The sequence below is a fragment of the Oncorhynchus mykiss genome, chromosome 5, assembly GCF_013265735.2.
Source record: "Oncorhynchus mykiss isolate Arlee chromosome 5, USDA_OmykA_1.1, whole genome shotgun sequence".
NCBI lineage: Eukaryota > Metazoa > Chordata > Actinopteri > Salmoniformes > Salmonidae > Oncorhynchus > Oncorhynchus mykiss.
In genome coordinates, this window is record NC_048569.1 from 15775809 (window position 1) to 15795548 (window position 19740).

At 42.2% G+C, this 19740-nt stretch overlaps 4 protein-coding genes and 6 non-coding genes across 13 annotated transcripts; 1 reads left to right on the forward strand and 9 right to left on the reverse strand.

The window, feature by feature from the left end:
* Window positions 1–100: 100 nt before the first annotated feature.
* Window positions 101–10323, reverse strand: kyat1 (kynurenine aminotransferase 1). Of its 4 annotated transcripts, none has more exons than XM_036976912.1 (13): window positions 10176–10323; window positions 9671–9821; window positions 9156–9214; window positions 8927–9074; window positions 4538–4687; window positions 4343–4429; window positions 3395–3520; window positions 3071–3191; window positions 2656–2732; window positions 2437–2526; window positions 1968–2154; window positions 1675–1751; window positions 101–1568 (listed from the first exon to the last, which is right to left on the reverse strand). In XM_036976912.1, exons 3-13 carry the CDS (start codon window positions 9206–9208, stop codon window positions 1422–1424), a joined length of 1263 nt encoding a protein of 420 aa, XP_036832807.1. In that variant the 5' UTR covers window positions 9209–9214; window positions 9671–9821; window positions 10176–10323; the 3' UTR covers window positions 101–1421. The 4 variants fall into 4 exon arrangements, with proteins under 4 accessions (XP_036832807.1, XP_021457575.1, XP_021457576.1 ...); XM_021601900.2 differs by lacking the exon at window positions 9671–9821 and adding an exon at window positions 9891–9975 and having other exon boundaries at window positions 10176–10321; XM_021601901.2 differs by lacking the exon at window positions 9671–9821 and having other exon boundaries at window positions 10176–10315.
* A 336-nt stretch (window positions 10324–10659) lies between these two features.
* surf6 (surfeit 6) lies at window positions 10660–13004 on the reverse strand. Its single transcript, XM_021601903.2, has 4 exons — window positions 12601–13004; window positions 12166–12396; window positions 11913–11995; window positions 10660–11762 (listed from the first exon to the last, which is right to left on the reverse strand). Exons 1-4 carry the CDS (start codon window positions 12689–12691, stop codon window positions 11064–11066), a joined length of 1104 nt encoding a protein of 367 aa, XP_021457578.1. The 5' UTR covers window positions 12692–13004; the 3' UTR covers window positions 10660–11063.
* On the forward strand, window positions 12987–15220 carry LOC110523312 (surfeit locus protein 1). Its single transcript, XM_021601905.2, has 9 exons — window positions 12987–13154; window positions 13304–13367; window positions 13489–13616; window positions 13706–13788; window positions 13910–14101; window positions 14216–14288; window positions 14372–14534; window positions 14737–14818; window positions 14960–15220. Exons 1-9 carry the CDS (start codon window positions 13092–13094, stop codon window positions 15021–15023), a joined length of 912 nt encoding a protein of 303 aa, XP_021457580.1. The 5' UTR covers window positions 12987–13091; the 3' UTR covers window positions 15024–15220.
* A 482-nt stretch (window positions 15221–15702) lies between these two features.
* On the reverse strand, window positions 15703–19605 carry rpl7a (ribosomal protein L7a; the record flags this gene model as incomplete). The annotated part of the gene is given in 8 exon segments (XM_021601906.2): window positions 15703–15968; window positions 15971–15986; window positions 17695–17764; window positions 17999–18129; window positions 18382–18461; window positions 18665–18805; window positions 19099–19248; window positions 19464–19605. Coding segments are annotated over 8 exon segments (786 nt in total), but the record flags the coding sequence as incomplete, so codon positions are not given.
* Window positions 17836–17905, reverse strand: LOC118964749. Its single transcript, XR_005051942.1, has one exon. It is a non-coding gene; the product is annotated as a small nucleolar RNA SNORD36 (small nucleolar RNA).
* Window positions 18219–18295, reverse strand: LOC118964748. Its single transcript, XR_005051941.1, has one exon. It is a non-coding gene; the product is annotated as a small nucleolar RNA SNORD36 (small nucleolar RNA).
* Window positions 18536–18607, reverse strand: LOC118964747. The gene has a single exon (XR_005051940.1). It is a non-coding gene; the product is annotated as a small nucleolar RNA SNORD36 (small nucleolar RNA).
* LOC118964756 lies at window positions 18931–18999 on the reverse strand. The gene has a single exon (XR_005051949.1). It is a non-coding gene; the product is annotated as a small nucleolar RNA SNORD24 (small nucleolar RNA).
* Window positions 19333–19401, reverse strand: LOC118964755. The gene has a single exon (XR_005051948.1). It is a non-coding gene; the product is annotated as a small nucleolar RNA SNORD24 (small nucleolar RNA).
* A 49-nt stretch (window positions 19606–19654) lies between the features above and the next one.
* LOC118964750 lies at window positions 19655–19729 on the reverse strand. The gene has a single exon (XR_005051943.1). It is a non-coding gene; the product is annotated as a small nucleolar RNA SNORD36 (small nucleolar RNA).
* Between the last annotated feature and the right edge of the window lie 11 nt (window positions 19730–19740).

Consider the following 19740-nt stretch of genomic DNA (forward strand, 5'->3'; position numbering starts at 1 on the left):
ATCTACCAGCCTTAAATCAAACATGATTGCTCTAAACATGTCATTTACACAAACCTGGTAAATGTACATGATTTCATAAAAAGCAGGACTTATTCAAATTTAGCCTTCAAAACTCTTTATTTTTACAAGATCAGCATACAGTTTTATGCAAATAAGCACACTTTGGGACAATTTCTCTGAGGAGTAGACCACCAGTTGATAATACAAAAAAAATAAAAAATAACTAAAAGATTGAAGGACAGTGTTGGGTTCTGAGAATATGAAATCTACTTCATGTTACTGAGAGAGTGCTGAGGTTTAGAGGGTCTACACCAGAAGTTAATGGTTATAGGAGGAAGGTAAATAATTTGTGCAACTAAGCTTGAAATGTGTTGAGTGCAGGGAAGCGATTACATGTGGCAGGCATTGATAAGGGGAGACTCAGAATTAGAACCTTACAGCATCAAATACAGTGATGTCTACCAAAGACAGCAAATTCAATGCACATCTTTCCCTTGGTCTCATTTTTTAAATGTGCATTAATGTCATTCAGAGCAGTTAAACAAAAATATTCAGATCAACAGTAATGTGATCACATTATAGTGCACTCTGGATGGTGATCACATACATGCAGGACGGATGATTACTCTAAGTGGTTGATTACTACCGTATCAGGACAGATTTGGAAAAAAACACACAAAAAAAAAAAACAGCCAACTAGAACAATCAGAACTGGGAGTGTGACTGACTACGCCGACATATGCCTTCATGACATTGTAGATATACAGTGTCCAAAACATTAGGAACATCTGCTCTTTCCATGACAGACTGACCAGCTGAATCCAGGTGAAAGCTATGGGCCATCCACTTCAAAAATCAGTGTAGATGAAGTGGAGGAGAAAGGTTAAAGAACGATTATTAAGCCTTGAGACAATTGAGACATGGATTGTGTATGTGTGCCATTCAGAGGGTTAATAGGCAAGACAAAATGTTTAAGTGCCTCAATGGGTTATGGAAAGTAGGTGCCAGGAGAACCGGTTTGTGTCAAGAACTGCGACGCTGCTAGGTTTTTCACGCTCAACAGTTTCCCATATGTATCAAGAATGGTCCACCACCTGACGGCCATCCAGCCAAATCGACAACTTTGGGAAGCATTGGAGTCAACATGGGCCAGCATCCCTGTGGAAAGCTTTGGATAAGAGCATGCCACAACAAATTGAGGCTGTTCTGAGGGCAAAAAGGTGTGCGACTCAATATTAGGAAGATGTTCAGGACACTCAGTGTACGTTGACAAAGGAAAACATCCTAGAGGTCTATTCCTACAGTACTACATAGTGTAAACAAATCCAGAGGTGTTGAATATGGCTCGGTTCAACGGAGCAGACTTAAGTTGAGCTAGGGTGGATAAAGGTAAAACAGGAAGGGTTGTCTGTGTGCCTTCTTCATTTTAAGTCACTCCACTTTCTGAGGATATCCTCAGCAGCGTTCAATGTCGAGTCCTCCTTGACGAAGCAGAACCGAATGTAGTTTTGGAAGTCCTTGCGGTGCTCAGGGCTGTAGAAAGCCGAGACAGGGATAGTGGCCAAACCCTGCATTATGAAGAACATATAGAAAGTCAGGATTACATTATGCATCATCCATACCATGTCAACGTTTCAATATTTAGTTCAACCTAAACCTCTCCCCTCTTCTTACCTTCTCTTTAATGAGCCACTTGACAAATCTGTAGTCATGAGGTTCATCCTGAGTGCTTGGATCATTCAAGTCAACCTCTTTGGGAAAAAAACAGTTATGAAATATTAAGCGACATTGAACCATTACTTCATATGCCCATATTAACCAAGACAAATTTGATGAAGCTGAAACATTGTTACACTCACACAAGCGGATCCATGAAAAAAAACACATTGCAACACTCACAAACAGATAAATGACATTTTAACAACCAGATACAAGCAAACACACTGTACTGGTACATTACTACTCACTGAGAGAGGAGATGTCTGATATCATGAAGTAGCCTCCCTCGGGCAGAATGGGCTGCAGGCCAACACTCTCCAGACAGGTCGCCAGCTTCTTCCTCTTTTGATTCAGCATCTCAGGCAGCTGCAGGAAGTAACTCTCTGGCGTCCCAAAGAGCTCGTACTCTCTCTGGAAACCTTGGGCCACCGCCTCCTGAGTGGGTGCAAGAGTGAATGTGAACGACTCACCCAAAGCATGAGCTGGAGGATGTTGTCTTACCTTTGAAAGTTAACAATTCAATTTCAGATAAGATTTAGACTGAATTTAAAGACAACTTCCGTCAATTTAAAAGTTGTGAGCAAGACATACAGTATGCTCACCTTCCTCATTCAATAGTCAAGTTAGTTAAAAGTAAATAAGTCAAGAAGTTAGCGTAAGGGTGAGGTCATATGTCTTTATACACCAACAGTAGTGGTTTAGAAATCAGTCATAAACCTGAGCGGCCGTGGCACAGTGGTACACAGAGTTCTGATGGACGGTCTTCAGGTGCTTTACAATGGGCCCTGCTCCAATAGCCCAGCCAACCTGAAACAAGCATCATTGCAATACAAACAATATGGATTAGATATGTCTTAGTCAATTCAATACACACAATATAGATTGCATATGGCACTGTGCCTCAATTTGAGCATAGTATTTCAGCGGGTTACCTACCTTCCACCCTGTAGCACTGAAGCTCTTTCCTCCGCTTCCTATCGTGACAGTCCGCTCCCACATCCCAGGAAGACTGGCTTGAATGAAAACAGTCAAAATAATATTTAGCTGCATCAGGGCATTATTACCATACTGCTATAACCGTTGACCATGGCTATTACATCATGCTGGGCGGCAGGGTAGCCTAGTGGTTAGAGCGTTGGACTAGTAACCGGAAGGTTGCAAGTTCAAAACCCCGAGCTGACAAGGTACAAATCTGTCGTTCTGCCCCTGAACACGCAGTTAACCCACTGTTCCTAGGCCGTCATTGAAAATAAGAATTTGTTCTTAACTTGCCTAGTTAAATAAAGGTAAAAAATGTTTTAAAAAAATGCTAACTGTGCTGCTCGTCTCTATTGAATCCACTGTCTCTCACCTATCTTCACGTGCTTGGCACCGTCATAAGTCAGCCACTCGTACACCTCGTCACTGATACACACCACATCGTGCTTTATACACAGGTCAGCAATCACTTGGAGCTCCTCCCTCTTATACACCTATGTGACAAAGAGGAGATGTGGTAGGTGAGAAAAGTCAGTGATTAAGGTGTTTCCAATTCAATTGCACTGCCAGATTACGTGGTTTACGGTGTTTCTGCACAGATCGTTTGCACGACAAGAATGTCACCCGTAATATGAAATGGATGAATAGCTCAAGGATAACATTGAAACAAGTCTCACCATACAGTGGGGGGTCTCACCTTGCCTAATGGATTGTTGGGAGTGTTGATGACGATGGCTTTGGTGCGTGGGTTGAATTTACTGGCCAACTCCTCAGAAGATAGGACCCAGTCTGCACTAGTCAGGGCCTTGCCCCCCTCCACTCTCTAGGACAACACAACCTCAGCTTTATGTTATCCGGACTTCTCTAAATCAATTACATGCACACAAATATTTTTTTTTAAATCACCTCGACTAATCTGTATCACCCACCGCACATTGACTAGGTACCGGTACCCCCTGTATATAGCGTAGTTATTTTTATTATATTCCTTTCAAATTAAATGTTTTACTTTAGTTCATATTTGAAGTCTTTCTTGAACTGCATTGTTGGTTAAGGGCTTGTAAGTAAGCATTTCACAGTAACGTCTACCCCGTCTGTTTTTGGTGCATGTGACAAATAACATTTTATTTGATGCAATTATTGTGGATTGTTCAGATTAATATGAAAGTTTAATTAAAATGTTTACATGCTTTGCAAGGAGAACAATTTTCCTAATAATTATGTTTACATGGACCCATCTGAAATCAGGCTACCTCATGGAACTTTGATAAATGCAGAATATCGGCAATCAAAATAAACGTTCTACCACAGCGAACATGCTATTTGAGAAGCATAGTTGATTATGAGTTCAGACATACAAAAGTATGTGGACACCCCTTCAAATTAGTGGGTTCGGCTATTTCAGCCACACCCGTTGCTGACAGGTGTATATTAGGATTTAATCGAGCTCACAGCCATGCAATCTCCATAGACAAACATTGCCAGTAGAATGGCCTTTACTGTAAGGTTTGGTGGTGGAGGAATAATGGTCTGGGGCTGTTTTTCATGGCTCAAGCTAGGCCTCTTTGTTCCAGTGTTTAAAGTCTATGTGAAAGGCTCGTAAAAATATCAACAAAAAAAACAAAACAAAAATCACACTACTCACGGGCCTCAGTGGCACATAGACACCTTTTCCTCCTGCCATCTTCACCATTGGCTGATAGCAGTCGAAAAAAGGCTCAATAATGATGACCTAGAAGACAGAAGTGACTGACTGATATGAGATGCACAGTAAAAACTGTGCATCTCAGTATTGAGTTGCACCCTTTGTCTAGGTGTTGTTGACGACAGTCACTGTTACCTCATCTTCTTCATCGACCAGGGCTTGAAAGGTGCAGAAGAGAGCCTGGTAGGCTCCGACAGTGACCAGGATGTCCTCGAAAGCATCAATCTCATGTCCCACGACTCTACCAAAGAACTTAGCCAGGATCGACACAAGAGGGGGATGGCCCTAGAGAAGAACAAAATAAACCACACACACTTTAGAATAATTAACACGCACATTACCAAGCTTCTTATTTGTGGTGCTGGGAGTTACTGTCCCAAAGACCAACAATGTAAAAACAAAGTGTGTGTGCGTATATACAGTGGGGCAAAAAAAGTATTTAGTCAGCCACCAATTGTGCAAGTTCTCCCACTTAGATGAGAGGCCTGTAATTTTCATCATAGGTACACTTCAACTATGACAGACAAAATGAGAAAAATCCAGAAAATCACATTGTAGGATTTTTAATGAATTTATTTGCAAATTATGGTGGAAAATAAGTATTTACGTACAGAGGCCCATGATCAGCAACCATTACTCTTCTGTTCCAACGGCACATTATGTTAGCTAATCCAAGTTGATCATTTTAAAAGGCCAATTGATCATTAGAAACTCTTTTGCAAATATGCTAGCACAGCTGAAAACTGTTGTTCCGATTCCGAGCTGCCAGTTGAGGACTTGTAAGGCGTCCGTTTCTCAAACTAGACAAACTAGTCGAATAGTCCCCGCGATTTGCAACTGTTCAGGGAAGTCAGGAACCAAAACACACAGTCAGTCAGGAAAGCAAAGGCTAGCTTTTTCAAACATAAATTTGCATCCCGTAGCTCAAACTCCAAAAAGTTTTGGGACACTAAAGTCCATGGAGAACAAGAGCACCCCCTCCCAGCTGCCCACTGCACTGAGGCTAGGTAACACGGTCACCAACGATAAATCCATGATAATCGAACATTTCAATTGGCATTTCTCTACGGCTGGCCATGCTTTCCTCCTGGCTCCCCCAACCAACAGCTCCGCGGTCATCCTCCTCTTCAAAGGGGGTGACTCTAGACCCAAACAGTTATAGGCCTATATCTATCCTGCCCTGCCTTTCTAAAGTCTTTGAAAGCCAAGTTAATAAACAGATCACTGACCATTCCGAATCCCACCATACCTTCTCCGCTGTGCAAGCCAGCTTCCCATGGGTGCACCTCAGCCACGCTCAAGGTACTAAACAATATAACCGCCATCGATAAAAGACAGTACTGTGCAGCCGTCTTCATCAACCTGGCCAAGGCTTTCGGCTGTCAATCACCGTATTCTTATCGGCGGCAGATTCAATAGCCTTGGTTTCTCAAATGACTGCCTCGCCTGGTTCACCAACTACTTCTTCGATAGAGTTCAGTGTGTCAAATCGGAGGGCCTGTTGTACTGTCCTCTGGCAGTCTCTATGGGGGTACCACAGGGTTCAATTCTCGGGCCGATTCTTTCCTCATATACAGTGCCTTGCAAAAGTATTCGGCCCCCTTGAACTTTGCGACCCTTTGCCACATTTCAGGCTTCAAACATAAAGATATAAAACTGTATTTTTTTGTGAAGAATCAACAACAAGTGGGACACAATCATGAAGTGGAACGACATTTATTGGATATTTCAAACTTTTTTAACAAATCAAAAACTGAAAAATTGGGCATGCAAGATTATTCAGCCCCCTTAAGTTAATACTTTGTAGCGCCACCTTTTGCTGCGATTACAGCTGTAAGTCGCTTGGGGTATGTCTCTATCAGTTTTGCACATCGAGAGACTGACATTTTTTCCCATTCCTCCTTGCAAAACAGCTCGAGCTCAGTGAGGTTGGATGGAGAGCATTTGTGAACAGCAGTTTTCAGTTCTTTCCACAGATTCTCGATTTGATTCAGGTCTGGACTTTGACTTGGCCATTCTAACACCTGGATATGTTTATTTTTTAACCATTCCATTGTAGATTTTGCTTTATGTTTTGGATCATTGTCTTGTTGGAAGACAAATCTCCGTCCCAGTCTCAGGTCTTTTGCAGACTCCATCAGGTTTTCTTCCAGAATGGTCCTGTATTTGGCTCCATCCAGCTTCCCATCAATTTGAACCATCTTCCCTGTCCTTGCTGAAGAAAAGCAGGCCCAAACCATGATGCTGCCACCACCATGTTTGACATTGGGGATGGTGTGTTCAGGGTGATGAGCTGTGTTACTTTTACGCCAAACATTACGTTTTGCATTGTTGCCAAAAAGTTACATTTTGGTTTCATCTGACCAGAGAACCTTCTTCCACATGTTTGGTGTGTCTCCCAGGTGGCTTGTGGCAAACTTTAAACAACACTTTTTATGGATATCTTTAAGAAATGGCTTTCTTGCCACTCTTCCATAAAGGCCAGATTTGTGCAATATACGACTGATTGTTGTCCTATGGACAGAGTCTCCCACCTCAGCTGTAGATCTCTGCAGTTCATCCAGAGTGATCATGGGCCTCTTGGCTGCATCTCTGATCAGTCTTCTCCTTGTATGAGCTGAAAGTTTAGAGGGACGGCCAGGTCTTGGTAGATTTGCAGTGGTCTGATACTCCTTCCATTTCAATATTGTAGCTTGCACAGTGCTCCTTGGGATGTTTAAAGCTTGGGAAATCTTTTTGTATCAAAATCCGGCTTTAAACTTCTTCACAACAGTATCTCGGACCTGCCTGGTGTGTTCCTTGTTCTTCATGATGCTCTCTGCGCTTTTAACAGACCTCTGAGACTATCACAGTGCAGGTGCATTTATACGGAGACTTGATTACACACAGGTGGATTGTATTTATCATCATTAGTCATTTAGGTCAACATTGGATCATTCAGAGATCCTCAATGAACTTCTGGAGAGAGTTTGCTGCACTGAAAGTAAAGGGGCTGAATAATTTTGCACGCCCAATTATTCAGTTTTTGATTTGTAAAAAAAGTTTGAAATATCCAATAAATGTCGTTCCACTTCATGATTGTGTCCCACTTGTTGTTGATTCTTCACAAAAAAATACAGTTTTATATCTTTATGTTTGAAGCCTGAAATGTGGCAAAAGTTCGCAAAGTTCAAGGGGGCCGAATACTTTCGCAAGGCACTGTGTATGTGTATATATATATATATATATATCAAAGATGTCGCTCTTGCTGCGGTGGATTCCCTGATCCACCTCTACACAGACGACACCATTCTGTACACATCTGGCACTTAACTAACCTCCAAACGAACTTCAATGACATACAACACTCCTTCCGTGGCCTCCAACTGCTCTTAAATACAAGTAAAACCAAATGCATGCTTTTCAACCGTTCGCTGCCTGCACCCACCCGCATCACTACTCTGGACGGTCCTGACCTAGAATACGTGGACAACTACCTAGGTGTCTGGCTAGACTGTAAACTCTCCTTCGACTAGTATCAAACATCTCCAATCCAAAAATCGGCTTTCTATTTCGCAACAAAGCCTCCTTCACTCACGCCGCCAAACTTATCCTAGTAAAACTGACTATCCTACCGATCCTCGAATTCAGCGATGTCATTTACAAAATAGCTTCCAATACTCTACTCAGCAAATTGGATGTAGTCTATCACAGTGCCATCCGTTTTGTTACCAAATCACCTTATACCACCCACCACTGCGACCTGTATGCTCTAGTTGGCTGGCCCTCGCTACATATTCGTCGCCAAACCCACTGGCTCCAGGTCATCTATAAGTCTTTGCTAGGTAAAGCTCTGCCTTATCTCAGCTCACTGGTCACGATAACACCACCCACACGTAGCACGCTCTCCAGCAAGTATATCTCACTGGTCATCCCCAACTCCATAACCTCCTTTGGCCGCCTTTCTCGCAGTTCTCTGCTGCCAGTGACTGGAACGAATTGCAAAAAAAAAAAAGACTTACATTTCCCTCACTAATTTTAAACATCAGCTATCTGAGCAGCTAACCGATCGCTGCAGCTGTACATAGCCCACCCAAGCTACCTACCTCATCCCCATATTGTTTTTATTTACTTTGCTGCTCTTTTGCACACCAGTGTCACCACTTACACACATTCATCCATCACACCAGTGTTAATCTGCTAAATTGTAATTACTTTGCTACTATGGCCTATTTATTGCCTTACCTCCTCATGCCATTTGCACACACCTGTATATAGACTTTTTTTCTATTTTGTTATTGACTGTACACTTGTTTATTCCATGTGTAACTCTGTTGTTGTTTCTGTCGCACTGCTTTGCTTTAACTTGGCCAGGTCGCAGTTGTAAATGACAACTTGTTCTCAACTAGCTTACCTGGTTAAATAAAGGTGAAATAAAAAATAAAAATGTATTGAAAAAAGGTATTATACCGAAACATCAACCACAAATGTGTCGAGGTAAAATCAAGTGTGTGGCACACACAGACACTATTGTGTTTTTCTCACGAAAGCATGTGTGTACTGATGCATTGAACATCCTCCGTTGACTGCTTTGCAGAGGGCCTCTTGGATGTAGCTTGGAGGGGAGAAGTCAGGAAAGCCCTGGCCTAGATTCACCACCTTGTAGTCAGCAGCCAGCTGCGTAAAATCAACCCTGTCAATACAGAACAATTGATAAACAACAATGTATGATATAAAAATGTTGCAGGCACATGAGCCATTTCTGTAAAATTACCATATATTTTTGTCAATTCCCTCGATTCTGCGAGCATGTAGCTGGCGTGCCATGATTAACTGAAATGAAATAAAAGTTCATTTACTTTATTAAATAGTCCATTGAAATATGTAGATGATTTCACATCGCTCTTTAGAGCATACAACTCCTTATAAAATATACTTGAATAGCCAGCGGCCATTTCAATAGCCTGACCCTGGACACGTTGTTTAGTCACCTGAGGCATGGGGCTGGGGAAACCACTCAAATTAATTTACATATCTATGGCTGCAATGATTGACAGTCTGACATGCCAACATTTTGAAGCTATATTGTTTACTGCTTTTCAGAACTGGGAACTCAGGAGGAAAAAAAATAGCTGACTGGGGAAAATCATTTGAATGGTCAGTCATCCAGCTCAGAATTCCAAGTTGGGAACTCAGGCCTCTTTCCAGAGTGGTTCCCAACCCTTTTCATTTACTGTACCACCAACTGAATTTAGCTCTGCCCGGAGTACACTTTCATGTGCATTTTACCAGTTGGCTTATGTTCTCATCTCAAATAACCCCTGCGGATAGGCCAAGTAACACCAGGGATCCAAGTAACCCTGGTTGGGAACCACTGTTTTAGAGCGCCAATCTGAAGATCACTGACGCCATGATTTGACGTTATTTTTTCCAGAGTTCCCTGTTGTATTGAAAGCACAAAGAGAACATGTAAAAATGGTTACTTGTTCATATCGGTAGATACCCATACCTTATGATCAAGTTCAAAAATGTTTCCTTTCCAACTATTCACAGCCGCTACTCTTCTTAGCATGTCAGTGAGGAGTGCAGATTACCTTGAATCAGTTATCAACCATTAGTGTAATGAACCACCCACACAACTCAGGCTACGCATTCAATTAATGATTAGCCACAATAAAACTGGTTAACACAAAATAATCTTTGACTAGTTCAGTTTGACATTGCAGCTGGAGGCTATAAGATAGCAATTTTTCTTATAAAGGTTATCTAAATTCTAGTAAAACAAAAATATTACCTGACCAAGTAACAGAATCAACGTTTGCAAATTCGAGCTATACGTTCGTGTCTTCAACCAATTCGCTGATGTTGTGCTAGTGTGCCGACTGCACTCCTTCAGCTGGGGTAAAAAAATAATTAAAAACTCCTTCAGCTGGGGAAGACGTCACGATACTGCCCCCGAACCTTGACCCCTCCGTTTTGATTATAACTTCCCGTATAGGCGGGGCTTAATATATAAATTGTCGCTTGCGCCTTTAGTTTTGGGTTGGTTTATTTCACCGGTTCTACATCAGCGGATGAATAGTGCACGCGCCAATGAAATAATTTAATACATAATTAACCATCAGTTGCTACCTTAGTGTTTCATTTGTTTACATAAACACCCATTAATAGGCCTATGAATCACTCAATCAATCTATAAGAGTCAGTGTGCATCACATATGGCAATTACGTGTTTCCAATGCTATTTGTGTGGCGCTTTCAAACAAATGAATACAGGGTAGTTAATATGGGCATATTTCTTAAGTTCAATTACATTTAGCAAAACATTGACATTCAATATAGAGAAATCAGATGAAGTTAAGTATTTTAAACTGAAGCTTACACTTTCAATACAGGACATCCATGGCATGTGTCAAACATTGCGACCAACAGAATAAAAAGTAAAAAAGCAAGCATTGATTTGACAAAGAGCTCGGGTTATTCAAACCTTGAGGAACCCTGTATTGGGTCTTTGCTCTGTCCAGTGGCTTTTAACATAAGTCCAAAGCATTGTGAATATTATGTGGACACTGGACAAAGCACCATACCACAAAAAAGCAGTAGAGCTCAATCAAAAAGACATGTTCATCAATTAATCCAGCCATTTTCCACAACCCTCAGCTTGACCCTCCTCCCCATCCACCTACACCTGAGCCTTCTTCAGGTCTTCAGGCAGCACGCGGCCCCTCTTCCTGGCCCGGTCCTTTTTCTTCTCCACTTTGCCCTTGTTGTTCTTCTGGATGTTCCTGCGTCTCTTGTCCTGTCGCCTTTGCATCTTCTCCACCACCGTCTCGCTGCGCTCCGTCCACTTCTTCTTCCGCTGCGAGCGCATCTTCTCTTTCCTCTTGAGCGAGGCTCTCAGCAAGTTCTCATCATCCTTGATCTTCAGACCCTCTGCCTTGTACAGCACATTGGTCCACTTCATCTTCTCCTCCTGCACCTTGGCCTTGCCCTCATCCTTCTCCCGCAGCTCCTCCAGCTTAGCCTTGCGAGCCTCCACGCGCCCCAGCAACTGCTTGTAGTTCTTGCCTACCAGCGGTGTCAGGCCGCCTTTTATCCGGTTCTTCTTCTCCTTCTTCTTCTGCTCTTTGTCCAAGAACCCACCATCGCCCAGCTCCACCTTGTTGAAGACGATGGCTGTCTCGTCCCGCTTGCCCGCAGCTGGTGCGGTGGGAGGAGGGGCCTCTTCCCTTTTGATCTCAGGCTCATACTCTAAGCCAGCTTTCTCAGCGAGCTTCTTAATGAGGAACTCTTTACGCTTCCTCTTCTTGCGCTCCCTCTCCTGCTTTCTCTTCTCTCGCTTCTTCTGCACCTCCTCAGAGGATGGGTCCTTAGGGGTTCCCTACAGGAAGAAAAGGGGATGTAAGGTTAGTTGTAGGCTATATCAACAGAAATGTGCATTGCCAAGTCATGACAGTCAACTGTGGATCGGTAATGAGACATTTTACCGCATGTAGACACTGAACAACCCCTTAGATAACCTAACACATACCTGGCCACGAGACTCCTCAATCTTCTCATGAAGTCTCTGCCGTAGAATATCTACCGTGGAGAATTTAGTACCTGGCTTTCCACCTTCAGGGTGAGAACAAAAGTCAGCGAAGAGTACAATAATGTCTCTGACATGGCTATTACACCATTTATATTGGACCTAGACAAAAAACCAAGAGGAAAGGCAAGTATCACCAGAAGATGTTAGGAAGTTGAGCATCATTTGTGGACTGGACATCAATATATAACTTTACCTTTGGGCTTCTGTTTAGTCTCAACCACCACCCCATTTGGAACTGTAGCTTTTGAGATCTTCTGTTCTACTACACCAGGTGCTCTCTGTGCTGGGGTGATGGCAAGCTTCTTGTTTGGCTTCAAAGGTAACTTCTGGTGTTTCGCTACATTGCTGTTTACACTTATCTGTTTGTGATTGGTTTTGTTCCTCTTCTTTGGAGGGCCAGCCACACGTCCACCTTGAAAAGGGACTTCATTCATGAAGAGAGACAACATGTTAGGTTGTATAAGTACAGATGAAAATGCCTATACATTGGAGGGGTGTTTATTTTGAAGTCAGTGATGCTAGAGGTTCATTGATTAACATCAGCAACCATCTAAAATGTATTCAAAAACAATTGTCATACAAATTAAAACATGCAGCTAGCTAATAGATAGAACCTGGAAACATTTACCAAATGGCCTATTCCTTGGTTCTTGCTGTTGAGCACATACTTTACTCGCCAATTTCTGAAGGTATGAGTCCTTTGAAGCAAGACTTGCCATTTCTCGAACAAAAAAAAAATCGACAACCACGAATCTGCTAACAATAAATAGCCACTAGCTAATGTAAAGTCCCTCTTCAAACAGAAAGTATGAGTGAGATGTTGCAGGTCATCTTTCTGATACCTTAACCAATGGTGAATAAATAACTTTACTTATGATGATCAAAATAAAATTGCAACATTTGCTGTTAAAATGACAACCAAAGACAGACAGCATTAAAAGTACTAGCTAGCTACAAATGCACGTGTACAGACTGAAATGGGCGTCACATTGAAGTCTGGTTGGACCGGATGTAGTTACATCAAACCCAATCCCTCCTGCACACAGGACATGTAAGTTGTTTTGCCAGTTGCCTTGTCAAATTGACTATCTCTGTGTGTTTACCATATTTTCAGTAACTATGGGCAGTTTAACAGTTATGTTCGCGTGTTCTGCTAAGACCCTGAAGATGATCAAAAATAACGTAAGTTGATATAGCTACTGTATTTCAAGTATTAATATCTTAAGAGCTAACGTTAACTGGCGTTAGCTAGCTTGCTGTTGCATAAATTCCAGTGACCTACAGTTTGACTGCTGATGTAATGATGTAGGTGAATGCATTTCTCTTTTCAGTCACATGCAATTTATTTCAAGAGGACTCTATTGCCACGACTGCCTCTCTTCAAACAATCAGAAGGTAATGTTTCAGACATATTCATAGCTAGCAAACTAGCCATGTGATTCAATGACCGAAGCTTACCATTGCATAACGTTGATTCGTAATGGTTATAGTTCTGACACCTTTCCAAACACTCCAGGCAAGTGTATCAACTTTGGTCGACTGTCAAGCTCCACAGCTGCCAGTGCAGCGAAGGGAGAGGACTCCTTCCTCAAATGGCTCCTGCTTCTGATCCCTGTCACCACATTTGGTCTTGGGACATGGCAGGTATGGCTCCATTAAACAGTAGTTCAAATGGCAGTACCTCTAGAATGGATATGACAAATTATACTGACCTAAGCAACTCTTCTACTTAGGTGAAACGTCGGGAATGGAAAATTAAGTTGATTGCAGAACTGAGAAGTCTTACCTCCGTGGAACCCATTCCTCTTCCTATTGAGTGAGGAACACATGCACACACAAGTTATCAGACAGATAAATTACACATAATTATGTTGTCTTGATTTTTTTAGTTCAGACTGGAAGTGTTTGTAATGCTCTTGTATGTCTTTGCTTCCTAGTCCTCTGGAGTTGAACAATCTGGAGTACAGGAGAGTAAAGGTGCGTGGGCACTATGACCACTCCCAGGAGATGTACATCTTACCACGCTCACCTGTCGACCCAGAGAAAGAGGCAAGGGAGGCAGGCCAGCTGTCATCCAGTGGAGATACTGGAGCCAATGTCGTTACCCCGTTCTACTGCAGTGACCTAGGGTAAGAGACACACACACATCGCAATTGCTGCTACCAGTATGTATGTGAGAGCTCCAAAATGTTAAGACATTATTGTCTCTTTACACTGTTGACATTCTTGTATACATTTCACAGGATCACGATCCTTGTAAACAGAGGATATGTTCCTAGGAAGAAGATCAAACCAGAAACCAGGATGAAGGGACAGGTAAGACCCCCCCCATATTCATTGTCTAATTCAAGACTCAAAGTTGTCATGGGTGATGATTTTGTCATGGCGCTGCTCTGTAGGTGGATGACGAGGTTGACCTGGTAGGTGTGGTGAGGCTGACAGAGATCCGCAAACCCTTTGTGCCACAAAACGACGTGGACCGCAACCGCTGGCACTACCGCGACCTGGAGACAATGGCTAGAGTCACAGGGGCCGAGCAGATCTTCATCGATGCTGACCTGGGTACAGCTCTCAGTATTACCCTATTTAGACAATACACTTTGATTTAATTGCATGGTATATGAAAGACTGAATGGTGATTAACATTCCCTTTATCTGAGGTTTGGAATAACAGTAAATCTATTTTTTTATCCGAAGTGAGTTGGTAGTGCGTGTTTCATTGAGAATGAATGAAAAGCTAAGGTTTGTTGGTTAATATTCTCAGCCAGCACAATTCCGGGTGGACCAATAGGAGGACAGACCCGAGTCACCCTAAGAAATGAACATATGCAGTACATTATGACGTGGTAAGTTGTAATTTTTCATATCAATTACTGTCCTAATTTTTTTCTTCACTATGAGCCTCTATGGCTTGCATAACTAAAAGTAGAACTAGGATCACTTGAGCTGTATGCATATCCAATGAGTGCTTCTCTTCCTCTCTGTAGGTATGGCCTCTGTGCAGCAACCTCTTACATGTGGTATGCCAAGTTCATCAAAAGGATTGTGTAAAACACCCTGCAATGGCTTGAGTCGTGTAAATTAATACATTTGTCATGAATATACCACAGCCAGATCATGGCAGTATAGAAGCTGCTGTAGGTACTTAATGTCTAGGTTTTATTTGACAAATGTACACTTACAAATGCAACATGTAAAGTTGTTGGTTTCATGAGCTGAAATAAAAGACCCCAGAAATTTTCCAAACACCAGTATTTCTCTCAAATGTGCACAATGGCGGTGGGGCTATGGGCATTTATAAGCGGTGGACAACAATTACATTTTTAGATGGCAATTTGAATGCACACAAATACCATGAGCGAGGCCCATTTTTGTTGTCTATGCATACCTGCATTCCTAGTCATGTGGAATTGATAATTGGCCTAATGAATTTGATGTCCAACTCAAATCAATGAAATTGCATGTGTAAGTAGGATTGTTGTGCATATGAAGTATCCTAATAAAATAGTGAACTGCATCCAGTTGTCATGTTATGATTGGGCGGTTTAAACATGTTCAGGCCTGAGCTGTGCTATTTCAAGTAAAGCACACCAGTGTTTCTGCTGGGTAATGGGTAATGCCACTTAGGTCAGCAAGTGTAATACACAGGAGCACCAGTAGTCCCACTTTGTCCAGGTAATTCTCCCGGCATCAGAAATCATACCAATATGTTAAACATGATTGGCACCAATGGTGTATGATCATTTATTTTATAGATTCAATACACAAAATGTGCCACTACCGTTGACATTTGAAACTCATGTGATCAGCACAAAATCCATTTAAGGCTAACATGCATAACATAGGGGTTCTCATTGGACAAAAAACAAGAGCATATTTCTTGAGACATTTATTTTGATATCAAACAGTTTATCCGAGCTTGGTGGCCAGTTCCTTGGCCTTAGCCTTCTCCAGCTTGGCAATACGGGCTGTGGACTTCGGACCCATGATACCACCTCCCCAGTGACGACGGATCTAGAAGAGGAAGCACATTGTCATGAGTTAATTCAGTGGGAACCAGGTTTAATTAAGTCAGTCCAGGGAGACAAAGTGGTGACTCATGTGCTTTAAGCTAGATCCCCCTCAAGTTAAATGTTTTTTTTGGGGATAGGGGGCAACATTTTCACTTTTGGATGAATAGCGTGCCCAGAGTGAACTTCCTCCTGCTCTGTCCCAGATGCTAATATTTGCATATTATTATTATTATTATTGGATAGAAAACACTGAAGTTTGTAAAACTGTTTGAATGATGACTGGGTATAACAGAACTCATATGGCAGGCGAAAACCTGAGAAGAAATCAACCAGGAAGTGGGACATTGAGGTTTGTAGTTTTTCAAAGCTTGGCTTACCAAGTACACATTGAGGTATGGATGAGGTTGCACTTCCACTAGATGTCAACGGTCTTTTGAAACTTGAGTGAGGATTCTACCATAAAGAAGGGGCTCATGAGACCTGTTTGAGTCAGTGGTCTGGCATAGTGCCTCTGTCTCATGACGCGAGCTCCCGACAGAGTTACCTCGCGTTCCAGTGCTTTATCTGAAGACAAAGGAATTCTCCGGTTGGAACATTATTGATGTTTTATGTTAAACATCCTAATGACTGATTCCATACATTGTTTGACATGTTTCTAAAGGACTGTAACGGAGCTTTTAGAGTTTTTGCCTGGATGAAATGCTCTCGCCTCATGAAGATGGATTACGGGGCTGAACACGCTAACAACAAGTGGCTATTTGGACATAAATGGAACTTTATGGAACAAAGCAGTCATTTATTGTCGACCTGGGATTCCTGGGAGTGCCTTCTGATGAAGATCAAAGGTAAGTGAATATTTATGGCGTTGTTTCTAACTTTTGATTCCAAAATGGCGACTATTCTGCTGGCTGTTTTGGGTTCTGAGCACCGTTCTCAGCTGATGCTTTTTCCGTGAAGTTTTTTGAAAGCTAACACAGCGTTTGCATTAAGGAGAAGTCCATCTTTAATTCTGTGAATAACAGCTGTATCTTTTATCAATGTGTATTTTTAGTATTTCTGCAAAACACCAGATGTTTTGGAATCAAAACATTACTGCACGTAAGGCGCCAATAAACAGATTTTTGGATATAAATATGCACATTATCGAACAAAACATACATGTATTGTGTAACACGATGTCCTATGAGTGTCATCTGATGAAGATCAAAGGTTAGTGATTAATTTTATCTATATTTCTGCTTTTTGTGACTCCCATCTTTGGCTGGAAAAATGGCTGTGTGTTTCTTCAACTTGATGATCTAACATAATCATGTTGTGCTTTAGCTGTAAAGCATTTATTTTAATTTTTAAATCGGACACAATGGGTAGATAAACATCTTGTTTATCTTTCATTTGCTGTATCGGACTTGTTAATGTGTGAACGTTAGATATTTCCCAAAAATATTTTTGAATTTCGCACACTGCCTTTTCAGCGGAATGTTGTCGGTGTTCCGCTAGTGGAACCCCTGCGATAGAAAGGTTAAGCTAATTGCATCAGTATTCTTGGTGGGTGTCAGCATTGCTGTTAAGATAGCAAATATTCATCCCCATCTGCAAAAGCCAAAAATGAACCCACAAGAAAATGCATCCATCTTCAGGACCCAGAAACATTGTGGCTTGACTACTAGTCAATATTGACAAAACGGTAGCTGATCAGACTGGCCACTCACCTCCTCATATCGGTCATTGTAGTTGGTCTTGATGGCTTCCACCAGCTTGGCAAGGGAACCTTTGTCTTCACTGAAAAAGTAGGAACATGTCAGTGCATCGCCAAAGTACAATTGACATCCAGGTGAACTGCACGTAAACCTTTGGCTCAGGGTTAAAAAGCTCATAAAGCCACACGGTTGTTCAGTTGAAGAAATTCATACATCATCGCCAAAAGGATTTCATAGATTTAAAAAGAGCACAAGCACAACTTACTAGAGGTAAGCCTCAGTGCATCAATGTTTGGCTTTGCCACTTGTTACTCACGGGTTTGTCTGTGTGAAGGCAACTGAGGTACAGGTCTTTCTGTGCACCAGTCTTCCCAGCCTGGCCTTGCCCTTGACAATGCAGTAAGGGACGCCCATCTTGCGACACAGAGCAGGCAGGAAGACCACCAGCTACAGAGGAGACAAGAAAAATGATATCAATATCTATGGACAACACATTTCTGGCTGTGCCTTCTCAACTACAATACAGGGCAGCGGTCTTAGCTCAGAATGAAAAAGCTCGTATGTTTTGATCCACATAGAGGATTCAGGTGAAGAAATTCAAGCATCATTGCAAATGACCACATATGCCCACGAGTAATAACAGCCTGCCAAAGCGAACCCATACAGCAAGAAACAAGCCTACAATTTCAGTTGTCTTACCTCAATAGGGTCCACATCGTGGGCAATGACCACCAGCTGGGCCTTCTTGCTTTCCACCAGAGTGGTGACAGTGTTCACACCTATGGGAGAATTCAACATGGATATCAAACCCACATTCAACAGAGTTGTTGAAATAGTCAAACAATTCATGGCTTATGCTCAGGGTTAAAAAGCTCAATAAAACTACATGATTGTTTCAGGTGAAGAAATTCAAGCATCATTGCATCAAGGCCAAAGTATGTATAATTTATTTTCTTTAAAAAGACCTTAATCTCTGCCTCACCTGCACGGAGAACAGGTGGCCTCTTTGTTGGGGTGTCTCCCTTTCCAGCGGCCTTCTGTTCAGCGCGGGCCAGCAGCCGCTGCTTCTTCTCCTGCTTGGTCTCCGGCCTGTACTTGTGGGCCAGCTTGAACAGCTGTGTGGCTGTGAGGGAAATAGAAAACCAGTACATTAACTGTCTCTGGGACATAGCAAAAAACATGACCTGCGACTCAAAATGTCTGAAGTTAGAGATCCACAAGGATCATTTTAGGGTCTTCTAAGTAAGGTGCATCAGTGATCTTGGTGGGATGTCAACATTGCTGTTCAGATAGCAAATATTATTCACATCATCTGCAAAATACCTCACAAAATAAATAATTCAAGACCCAGAAAAAATTACCCAAACAATACATGTATCAACAGCAAAATTGATAAACGCATGCACTGAGAACTACCAGTCTGGCGGTCTAGTGCCTGGGTGAACTGGTTGATCGCTGGGGGGACCTTCAGACGCTTGTACAGGATGGAGCGCTGCCTCTGCAGGCGGATGTAACGGGGCCATTTCACAAAGCGTGTCAAATCACGCTTTGGCTGGATGTCCTGACCTATGAACAAACATGGGAGATTAGTGCATCCAATCAGTACTGCGTAATCAGAAAAGTCAAAAGCCACTATAGTCATGGAACAAGTGCATCAGCGATCTTGGTGGGTTGTCTGCATTGTTGTTAAGATAGCAAATATTCTTTACATCATCTGCACAGGCAAGACAGAACAGTTACTAGAAATCAAATACAAATCCCAAAAGGTTCACTTTACGCACCAATGCCATAGTTCTTTGGCCTCTTCTCGAACAGGGGGTTGACCACTTTCTTGGCCTCATGCTTTTTGGCCACAGAAGGGGCTGGTGCCACCTTCTTCCCCTTAGACTTCTTGCCTTTAGGCTGTTTAAAAAAGTAGACTGGTCAGCATACATGACAGTTTGGTCAAAGACATTTAAACAATAGTGTGGCTTTAGCTCAGGGTTAAAACGTTTGTGTATTCAGTTGTTTGTGTATTCAGTTGAAGAAATTCAAAGCATCACAGCAAAAGCCAGAAAA

Bases quoted from the DNA above. Each gene is read 5' to 3' on its own strand.
- kyat1 (XM_021601900.2), bottom strand. From the start codon at position 9,953: ATGCTAAGAAGAGTAGCGGCTGTGAATAGTTGGAAAGGAAACATTTTT. The intron at 2,527-2,655 runs GTAGGTAACCCG...TGCTTGTTTCAG, and splicing joins TCAGTGCTACAGGGTGGAAG to GTTGGCTGGGCTATTGGAGC. The intron at 1,569-1,674 runs GTAAGAAGAGGG...TTCATAATGCAG, and splicing joins AGTGGCTCATTAAAGAGAAG to GGTTTGGCCACTATCCCTGT.
- surf6 (XM_021601903.2), bottom strand. From the start codon at position 12,691: ATGGCAAGTCTTGCTTCAAAGGACTCATACCTTCAGAAATTGGCGAGT. The intron at 12,397-12,600 runs GTAAATGTTTCC...TCATGAATGAAG, and splicing joins ACCAAGGAATAGGCCATTTG to TCCCTTTTCAAGGTGGACGT. The intron at 11,763-11,912 runs GTATGTGTTAGG...TTCTTCCTGTAG, and splicing joins TTGAGGAGTCTCGTGGCCAG to GGAACCCCTAAGGACCCATC.
- LOC110523312 (XM_021601905.2), top strand. From the start codon at position 13,092: ATGGGCAGTTTAACAGTTATGTTCGCGTGTTCTGCTAAGACCCTGAAG. The intron at 14,102-14,215 runs GTAAGAGACACA...TACATTTCACAG, and splicing joins TTCTACTGCAGTGACCTAGG to GATCACGATCCTTGTAAACA. The intron at 14,535-14,736 runs GTACAGCTCTCA...TAATATTCTCAG, and splicing joins CTTCATCGATGCTGACCTGG to CCAGCACAATTCCGGGTGGA.